A 10,999-nucleotide genomic window follows, 5' to 3' on the forward strand; every position below is an offset into this window, starting at 1 on the left:
ATCATGCACACCTCAGGTCGCAAGGATCCCCAAGGGGAGGTGTGTGTGTGTCTCTCTCTCTCACTCATATCAGTATTTCTGCGTTTGGTCATTGGCAACTCGATCACTGGGATTTCTTTCTTGGCTGCACTGATGGCACTTTGCTTGGCTTCCCTTTTGTCTCCCGCTTGCTTCTTGACTGAAAGCATGTTCTTTCTCATCTGGAATGGAATGGAATGGATGGCAATCTTTGCTTGGGAATTCTTTGAGAGCTGAAAGCGTTCACTGGTCGAAAGTCTTTCAGCCTCCCTTGGCTTTATAGGAACCTCGACGTTCCTACTTTGTCTCGTTTAAAGGCATCACCTCGGTTGCTGATGTTATAGATGATGCTAGTACTGTACTCCCCTTTTCTCTAGCAGCCACTACATATGGATTGGGCTCTCATTATCGTCCTTTGTGGCGACAAATTACTTCTATGCTTTCGCCTTTTGTTCCGATTCCTCCTTTGGAACTCCAGGACCGGCTGGAAGATTGGACTTTGACTTCTCCAGGGTCCTCTTCTCGTCCTTTGAGGCTATCTCAGATTACTGTGCCTGCATTGTATAAAATCCTTTTGCCTCAATCTTTGGTTTCAGAGAGAGGTGATTCTGTTTGGCAAATGCATCGCCCAGCCAAGTGGTGGAGGAAAAGATTACAGCAACTTTGGGCCTATAAAGTACCGCTTCGGCAACAAGTTTTCTTTTGGCGAGTTCTTTTGGGAGTGTTTCCATCTGGACAGCTATTAGCTCATCGACACATTGCTCTTGCACTTTACTACATATGTTTTGCTTCTTCGGAGACTGTGCCTCACTTGTTTTGGCATTGTCTGTGCTCTCGTGAGTTTTTTTATCTGCTTCAACAGCGCCTGCGAGCGAGATTCCCATCTGTTCCGTTTGGGAAATTCTTCTGGCTATTTGGGTTTCATCCATCCAGACTGGAGTTTCATCTTTTCTTCGTTTGGGTTCGCTACTGGGCACTATGGACTTTATGGACATATAGGAATTGTAAAGTCTTTGGTGATCCTACTTTCTTTCTGTTTGGCTTTTTTAGGCGTTCTCTGCAGCAATCTTTCTTTGATTGCTTGCAAACTCGCTGCATAGATCATGAGGTCTTTTTGGCATATACTGAAATTTTCAGTTGATGTAATTGTAGCACCTTATTTTGAGGTTGCTACTCATATGATATAATCAATCAAAGATTTCACCCAAAAAAAAGTGTGTGCGTGTGTGTCTCTCTCTCTCTCTCAGAGGAAAAGGACAAAAATAGAAACCAACAATAAATTGGGATAGAGCTTTGTGTATTGCTCAACAATCGTATTGCAGAAAATTTGGAATGATCATCATTGTGGCTAATCACCAATCTCAATTAGCTTGACCCATCTTTCTTTTTGCACCACAAGTAGCCTGACCCATCGCGGCCACTTCCAGTTGTAGATGTCGGCCGATGTGCGTAGGATTATGAGACGAAGAGAACCTCAGTAATCCTCTGCGAGGCACTTCTCTAGAATGCCTAAACCACTCACCCATATCCCAGTGTACTTCTCGTAGAGTGGAAGCCCCTCCACAACCAAAGCCGCCACCATGATTGGTCTTGCCCCAAGGATTGGTACTAGGTCAATGATCCATCCCCTCTCACAATCCTAATGTGCTAGCACTTCGGCACTTTCCGCGCCATGCACTAGAGAGTAGGGCCATAGGGTTTGTCTCACTTAGAGGCAAATAAAGACCAAGGGTTGGATGGGGCCTTGGATACACTTGGGGATTGATACATGAAGAGAATCCTTAGAGGCATCCTTATCCTAGAGAATGGCCCAACCTACTTGGGGGATCTGAGGCTTTGTGCAGATCATCATCCCTCTAGGACTTGGGGATGGTAGTGTCAATTTTCAACATCCTCGTACCCGCCCCTCTTCGGTTCAAGAGGGCTCTCATTTGTGCCTTCTTCTCTTGGGAAAGCTGGCTCCATGCTCAAAAGGATCTAATCGGGCGACATCCCATTGTGCCCATCCAATGTGCATCCATTGCCTTAGCATACAATAGGCTCTCACCATGTGCCCCATGTATTGCCATTGGGACACTGCACTGGGACGCTTGAGACCTCGACCCTCTCTCTAAACTCACCACTATCCAAGGTCGTCTCTAGAAGAATCTCCTCGGGCAAGGACTCTGGAAACTCTACATGACTCTAGAGCTGTGGAGCACCATCATCCACAAGGACTGAGGCTGATGTGGATGGGGACTCTAGTAGGCTTACGAAGCAAGCTCCAATGGAAGATAGAATGGGACCATATTCCTTTGGAAGCCACGGGAAGCATAGTGTCATTGGAAACCTAGGCACATGATGTGTTGTCTCCATGTTGTCTACTGTAAAACTTTGGTACCAAAGTATGAAGAAAACCAAGTGCAGGCCAAGGAAGATGGGAATCTGCTCCACAAGGCCAAGGTAGTGATGGGGGAACACAAGTGGAGGAGGAAGACTCCTTTCCCATAGATGGTGGCATCATAGATGGGGTCAACAGCTCGCCTGAATCCAGTCTTGAATTTGACTCTGAGTGGGCATGAAGCCTGCAATGCAGCCCACCATTGCTGTGTCCTGAAGGGACTATACAGCTGTTTGCATGTGCTGCTTGTTCTCCAGGAAGTGGTAAATCGTAAAGCTGGGGGAGTTAAAGGAAGCTTCTTGAGAGCCCCCGACTAGACTAGAAAAAGCCACCAGCAAGGTAACAATCCCCAAAGTTGAAACAGAGAGCACTTCTACTAGCAAAGAAGGGAGAAAGGGGAAGGCAGAAGGGGACGATTGGTTGTTAAGGCAGCCTGAAGGCCAAGAGAAGCCTGTCATATGGGCATATGTACACATGCCATGTGGGCAGATCTGAGAAAGAGAGCAGGATTTAGGGTTTCTTAGAGGCAGCAGCAAACTGGTGTGGCTGCCATTTGGGCTGCATGGGAGGCTGCCACATGGGCAGCACATAGAGGCCACATAAGGTGGCTGTGTGAGCTCTTGCAAGGCCCCAAGTGAAGGGCAGAGAGGCCTTCGGGAGGGGCAAATCCGAGGGCTGGAAGAGCCCTGCACAAGGCAGGGTGTGGGGGTGTATATATCCCACAGTCCAGTGTTGGCCAGCATACAGCAGTCGGGTGGGGCCAGGGCCAGGTACAGTCGGCCTGTCACATGGCAGGTCAGCAGTACCGGCTGCTGGTCAGCTCTTTGCAGGCCAGGTCGGCCAGAAATAGGGGGGGACATTGGGGTCTTGTATTTGGCATCCAGTAGCATTCAGAGTTTGAGTCCTTTAGTCACTGAAGCCATCAGAAGGCACATAGCATAAGATAGTTTTGTAGCAGTAGGAGCTTGCTTACTACAGCTGACTTCCTGCATTGGATGACTTCTCCAAGATCATACAAAAGTTTCCGGCCAAAGAGAAGCTAAGGATAGCATGTAATGCATAAATAGATCAAGTACAATGTACCCTCCAATGTATCAGTACCTAAACAGCAAAGTGCAGCACAGATTAGGTACCAAAAGGAGGCAAGTTAGAGCCTGGAAGATCTACAACTGGGATGTACTTCAAAACTGAAGAGTGGTGTTCTTGAGAATAGGGCAGGAGCTTCCACATTCAAGTGTCTGTTGTCAAAGCTTGCTGTGTGGGATAAGTAGGATCTAGACTTCTGTCATTTACACCTTGCCATGGTGTCCAGCTCAACCATACCAAATTTTGGTGGGGCTGGAAAATGGACAGGACCAACTGTCCAATTTGGAAGGTAAAGACTCGGAGCCATTTGGTGGCCAAAGAGATATGGGAGGTGTTGAAGGAACAGAGTTACGTCCTGCTAATGTCATGGATTCAAAAGGGTAGGTTATGATTCCAGTTGATCCAGACAAGGTAAGGGAGTGGAAACTCAAGGATGCAGTTGCACTCTCCGGAGTGCTGAGAGAAACTCAGTACAAAGACCTTTGTAGGTCTTTGTATAAGTGGATACTCTTGTGGGTGTGTGGATTTGTATGAGTGTGGGAGCATATGTTTATACTATGGTCTAGACCCACTGTTGGTTGCTGATGACATCATTGGGGATTTCATAGTAGCTAGTCCCTGCTAGTGGTTTTCAACCATATGAGTGAATATCATGAGATTGAAACTGTACTATGTGTCATATTTTTAGAGGAGGAGTTTGGGCATGTTCCTGTATTAATCTATAGATATAGATGCAGTTGCACTCTCTATGCTTATGGGGACGACTGCGGATGCGGTAATTCCCCATATCGAATTAGTGGAGATAGTGCCATGAAGCACGGGAGATCTTGAAGGATCTCTGTGTATCCAATCATCACCTAAGCTGTTACTCTCGAGGCTTGACTTCTCTCATATGGGTGCATTCCAGGTGAACATCAAGATCAGATGTCTGAAGGGTGGAGCATTGATTCTCCAACACCCCCCTTTAATGTCAACTCGAGATTATATAAGTGGGGTCTATCACACCCTCTCCACACAATCACTTAACTCATTCATTACTTGAGGAGATGAGATCTCAAGCTTCACATCTACATGCTCATCTCTTCCTCACAATGGGCGTGAACTACTCTTGAGGTTAAATTGCTTCCGCTGTCCTGCATTAGTGAATGGTGATTTCTCTCACAGGGCATACATTTTTTATCTGTTCTTGAAATCAATGTGTGATCATGAGCCCAGAGTCTGCTCTCGTTCTAACTACTGCAAATGGGAATTTTAAACTGTTTGGCTTAAATTTATTGAATGCTCTTTGAATTTCAGACCTTGTCAGATGGTGATCTGGAAGCCTTGCTGTCCGATGAAGTTTTTCAGCCACAAGTAGTATGGTCACTTATGCATCTTCAGGTGAATATTGTTTTTAGTATGTCTCTCAAGATTTTGAATCAAAATAATCAAATTCTTTTCAGGTGCATATTTCTGAAGGTATGGGCTGTCTTGATGTGCAGGTTGTTTGTGGAACCCTGGGCCTGCCAACTGCCACTGTGAAATTGATGGATGTAGATGGTCTTGAGTATGTTGCATGCTCTGTTGGAACTGGTCCCGTGGATGCTGCCTTGAAGGCAGTAGATAGTATAGTCAAGGTATAAAAATGAACATCACCTTGACATCCTTCTGCATAACGAAAGTCTTCTCATTGTCTAACTATGCTTTCCCTAACAGAAACAAACATAAGAAATACAGTTCTGGAATTTCTCAATCACATGTCTGATTAGGGTTAACACTAATGCTTTGTCTTTGCTCTTTCTCTTGCACAAAGTCTATATTCATGTTTATTTCTTATTCCTTCAAGCTTCAGAATTCTTGTCAATTGGAGAGATTTATTTTTATCTTTGGTAGAATATACTCATAGAACAATGCCTTTTAGTTTTTTCTATAGAATTTTCTCATTGGATGAACTTTCTAGTGCTGTCTTTGGCAGACTATTGTTCTTGTCTTGTATAAGCCATCAAATAATACATATCAATTGTTAACTCATTGAGAGTTTTGCATTTTTTTCTATTTCATAAATTTTTTGAAGCAAGCACACCAGTGAAAGGATGTTCAGTGTGCAACTTTTGTCCTACCTTTGTTTTGATAAACCCAAAATGATGATGCAGATTCAGAGTACTCTTCTAGAGTATTCTGTGAATGCTGTAACTGAAGGAATCGATGCAATAGCTTGCACAAGGGTGGTAATTAGTAGCGAAAAGGCACATGCTTCCATGCATGCACAAAGTGGTAAATCTGTACAACGTACATACAGGTATGACAACAGCATTTGTATATTTTCATTTCTTTGTTGTTGTTGTTCTGGTTCTGGTTTAGAGACGTAAAAATTATGTCAGCATCATCCTGTCTGAATGTACTGGCAGGTTTTTGGATAGATCTGAGTCTTTTGCATTTGTATGCAGTGGGACAGGAGCTGCAGAGGATATAGTACTTTCTAGTGTGAGGGCGTATATCAGTGCCTTGAACAAGTTGCTAGGCTTCAAGGACACGCAGAAAGTCAAAACTCCAGTCATTCTTAATGAGTCCCAAATTTCTGTGTAGTGGTTAACAAGGAAATACTCTCCGGCACTGTAGACTGATGTATAGTATAGTAAAGATGTCAATTAGTGCACAATTTTGACTACTGGAGATTTTTTGAAGTCTAAAATGATGGCGAGGCCCATGCAGTTGAAAGTGCAAGGGTATCAAATGAAATTATTGAGTCAATAGCAGAGGCAAGTTTTTGCACAAATTATCATTCATATTACAGAATCTTTCGATTGTGGATAACAACACCATGTTCTTAATGAAGAGTTATTCACTTTTGTCAATAATCTAAAGCTGCAGCTTGAAAGGAAGCTGCGGTTTTTCCAAAAAGATTTTTTCTGATAGTGCAGGTTTTACAACACTGTTCTGCAAATTCGAGAAGGTATTGATTATCACTGCTAGAATATATTACACATCATTGGGGATGGAGTACTCTGGGTACCTTTTTGTAACTATTCTTAACTGAATATACTTCATATAATAGCTTTCTGTGCAGTAGCTACGAAACTAAAACAATTCATCGATAGAAACTGAATTTTCCATCCATACCCGAGCTTATCCAGTTCTTAAACTATATTTGTAGTCATTGTTTGTTGGGAACCATATCACATCTAGGATATCATTGATGTGTGCTATATTCATGCAATACTTGTTTGCTCACTCGAATAAATATTATTTATTGCCACTCAAGCAAGAATAAAGGTTTGTACTTTCAGCAAGGCAAGGTTAGGGTTACATAGTCAGATTTAATAAGGTAGGTTATAATAAGCATTAAGTATGGGCTTTCCACGACTCAGAGCTCTATGAGAAACATCAATGCGAGTTAGAATGTAGTTCGAACTCCGTTAGGTACTGATGCCAGTGCATTTGCAATAACCTCTACCATTTTTAAGGGTCATAACAAGCAGAGGGTTTGATTGTGTGTTAGGGTGGGTTATTGTCTACCCCAGATTTTTCTCAATGAACTCGCTAAGTTTTTGTTATAATCTGTCATATTTAGGCTCCTGGATGACGTTGGCGGCTTTGATTTTTGTCAGCACAATCATAACTGAAGCAGCCAAACAAGGCCTACAACTACATGAATTTTATATCAAATAGGAAATTTAGTCTGATAATTAAGCTTTTGTACAGCTCCCCCAACCGATTGAGTGCAAGACTTATGCCGTAGATAGAAATACCAAATTATCAATTGAGTGTGTTAAATAGTGCCAAACCTCTTCATTAGGCTGCAATCTAAAAGAGGCTCAATTCTCTCATATAAGCCAATAATTTAGATAACAATTTTTAACATGAGATGGATCAATGCCAAATAAATCAACCTTGACTTGTTATGATTTTCAACACTTCACGAGTCGTACTTCATCGACATAGTTTCACCTACCAAACGGAGCTAGTGGAGATAGTGTAGTCTTACACTTATCTGGAGACAATCTTCGCATGAACAATTTACACTATGATTCATGTAGTCAAGGCACATCTTACATGAGGACCGTGAGCTTTGGCCCATCTAGAGCAACAGTGCTTCCAGAAACACTTCCAAGACTCCCCGATGAAGGGTTGGTACACTAGTGAGATCAAGAACCATTTTTGCAACACCTTTCTAGTGGAGAGTGATCTCTTGACAATTGATTGGAGGAGATGTGAAAGACTACGGTGTGATTATGGGATCCCGAGTGATTCAACCCTGAATCCCTCATCAAATTTCACCATGATACCACTCCAAATTAATGCTCTTTGTTACATTGTGACATAAAATCATAGGGTTGGGCTTTACCTAGCTAGAGACTATCGAGGTTTGGCACTAGAGTAATCTAGACAACTAGCAAATAAAGGGGTTAACATGTCCTAGTCTGCATGTATATCTTGATGATTTGTCGATCATGGTATTTATATGGATCGACTCCCCCTTTTCAACATAACCTGGATGCTTGAGATTAACCGTATCATCTGGCTGGATCTACTCTGCCTCCCTACGAGTTCTATTATGAACACTTCCTAAAAGTGTCAGAGGATGGAGTGATTATTAGACCCCAGTACCTCTAGGACAGATACACAAGCACCAAGGATTGCATTGGGCAAATGCAGGTCTCATCCGATTAGTTGAGGGTTGAGGCAAGGAGAGCCACAGGAACACCTAAAGAGCGATGGATCTGTAGGCTATGCACACTGGAGGAGGTGGAGACAGAGGATCATTTCCCATGTACTTGCCTATGATGAGATCCATGGACGATATGATTGCCTTTTGGGGCATGGTTTTGGTCTATGCTCTTTGGTGATCCGATTTCGTGATCAGGTCTACATTGGCCTCTATTGATTGAGTCACAATGACATAGAGAGACTCTATTAAGACATATCAGACAACAAGAGGTGACGACACCATAGAAGACAGAGATAGATTGAGTCATAAACTTCAATGCATTTGAGTCAGCCCAAGACAGTGTGTAGTGGAGGAGCAGCAGCTAGCTGAAATGTAGACAGACTGGATCAGTGGGAAGAGATGACATAGAGTTGTAGATCTAGAGACACAGAGGCCATGCACGATGGAGGTCCATCCTATCTCAGCTTTATTTTGTGTTTTGAGTGCTAGTTTTGAGTTTTAGTATAGCATTCAACAAGGGCCCTAGCGAGCCCTTTGCCTTAGCCCATAGTGGCTTGTATGAGCTACATTTTTTATTGTACCTTGTCTTATAGGGGCTTGAGGCCTCCCAAATGCATTAATACATCTCTCTCTCTCTCTCTCTCTCTCTCTCTCTCTCTCTCTCTCATGAGCTTGCACCTAACCATTTGCCTTCACTTTAGAAAAAGGCCGTTTGATTTTCCCCTTGTGAAGTATCATAGGGATTTTAGAGGTTCAGTACTCCATGTAGGAGATGAAGTGTATAGGATTATCCTCTTATAAGAAAGTATATACATGTATTAACACATACATATACATCATTTTGAAATAAAGAGGCTTTGGTTCTCTACAAGCTATGTTTCTTCCAAAGGTTCACCGCCGGTCAAGAATGGGTTATTCCATCAATACAAATCTTCAAGTCATATATAATGATCATGGTTCATAAGGTTGACCTTGGGCTAAAAAAGGGTCACATCGATTGAGGAATGCTTATGGATGTATTTGGGGCCTTATTTGCAAGCGACTAGATGGAAAGAACAAATGCCACCTACTTGGGATGCAAAGGCTATAAGTATATTCTTTGTCTTGATATAATGAAATTTTGCTAAATGATTAGACAGTAGAGCATTATATGTCTTTTGATATCTCAATTTCAAGAGAACATCAGGTGATGGTTACTTAAGAAAGGACTATGAGCATATTCCAATGATGGAGAGAGAATATTTCATGCATGAAAAAGATGTTGCATTAAGCTTGTCCTTTGAGGAATCAAATGCAAAAGGATGAGTGGCATATTTTGAATGGTGGATCTATCTCAAAAAGAGTAGAAATTTAGTTGTTGTTGCAAGAATGTGGACAAGTTGGAAAATCTATTTTTTCATAGAATACTTGTAACATTAAATCTTGGACAACATATGTACATGTTGTCTTCTCTGTTCCAATAGGACTTAGGTAGCACAGAATGTGTATGTAGAGTAGCGGCAAAGCTCCACTTGTACTTACATAAGGCTAGGAATAATCTCTCTTAGGAATCCTCAACATGCATCTTCAACATGCAAGTCCTACATGTATGTTCCACATGCAAGTTCTACATACAATTCCTACATACAGTTTGTACATGCAACATGCAGCTCTTACATGCATGTTCTACATGAAACTTCTATATGCACATCCTAGATGCAAGTTCTACATGTAGAGAGAGAATGTCTTAAAATTCCTACATGTAGAGAGAGAAGCTCTCCAACTTGTATATGTAGGCTCATGGAAGTGAAAGGATGCAAAGAGTGAAGCAAGGACCTCAAAGCTAGGAGGTTGTGTAACATAAACTTCTTCCTGCAGATCCCCATGAAGAAAGGTAGTCTTGATGTCAAGCTGGTGCACTTGCCAATGGTGATGGGTTGCAATGGCAATGACACATCTGATAGTAGTAATCCTGGAAGTGGGAGCAAAGGTCTCCTCATAGTCAATACCTTGTTGTTGGGCATACCCTTTTGCAATAAGACGGGCTTTGTGTCGATCTATGCTGCCATCAGATTTCCTTTTTGATTTGTAGACTCATCGAGTACCAATGGCATGCTTGCCAGGAGGTAGATCTACTAACTCCCATGTGTCATTTTTGGCAATAGATTGTAGCTCATCTCTCATTGCATCCATCCACTCTTTGCTATCAAAAGCATCTTTATGGCACAAAGGCTCTTCATTGCAAGTTGTACCAAGGAGTGCAAACTCAAGAAAGTGACCATGCATCTGTCTATTCCCTGATCTTGTCCAAGCAGTAAGAGGTTTATCTTGTTTGCTGTCCCTCAATGTGTCAAGAAGCCATCTGGGAACTTGCCTTTGCTGTCTATTGATAGCTCTTTCTTCAATCACTGCATCATGAATATTGGGATCATTTTGTGCTAAAAGAGAAATCAGCATGGGGTGTTGATTGATCATTGCTTGTTGGAGGGCCTACAGGAGGTTCATATTGTTGGTCAAAGTCCCCTCGTGAGGGAAGAAGACGTAACCAAGAGTCAAAGGCATCAAACACGTCAACTTCTGGCTTTGCTTTGCAGTCCACAAGAGGAGAAGCTGAATGTTCAACAAAGATTACATCTCTACTGACAAAAATTCAAGCTTATGTCTCAACTGAGATGGTACATGTACATATGCAAGAGACCCAAAAACTCTCATGTGTGAAAGTGAAGGCTTCCTGCCTTTCCATGCTTCATAAGGTGTAACAGTCCTCAATGCCCTTGTAGAGGTGATCTATTCAGCACATAGTTGGCACACATCACTACACTAAGCCAAAATTTATTGGGTAAGGACTTGGCCTTAAGCATGCATCTAACCATCTCCATAGTGGACCT

At 42.4% G+C, this 10,999-nt stretch overlaps 1 protein-coding gene across 1 annotated transcript in view; it reads left to right on the forward strand.

Moving 5' to 3' along the window:
• Positions 1-6,422, forward strand: part of LOC147898174 (2-isopropylmalate synthase A-like) — a 79,784-nt gene extending 73,362 nt beyond the window's left edge. Inside the window, exons 9-12 of the mRNA XM_087378783.1 lie at positions 4,781-4,864; positions 4,966-5,100; positions 5,617-5,762; positions 5,911-6,422. Coding sequence (XP_087234909.1) covers positions 4,781-4,864; positions 4,966-5,100; positions 5,617-5,762; positions 5,911-6,049 — 504 coding nt within the window. The 3' untranslated portion in view covers positions 6,050-6,422. The remainder of the gene's footprint in view (positions 1-4,780; positions 4,865-4,965; positions 5,101-5,616; positions 5,763-5,910) is intronic.
• Positions 6,423-10,999: the final 4,577 nt, after the last annotated feature.

The sequence above is a fragment of the Dipteris shenzhenensis genome, chromosome 9 (assembly GCF_047967505.1).
Source record: "Dipteris shenzhenensis isolate YYH24624 ecotype China chromosome 9, Dip_SZ_1.0, whole genome shotgun sequence".
NCBI lineage: Eukaryota > Viridiplantae > Streptophyta > Polypodiopsida > Gleicheniales > Dipteridaceae > Dipteris > Dipteris shenzhenensis.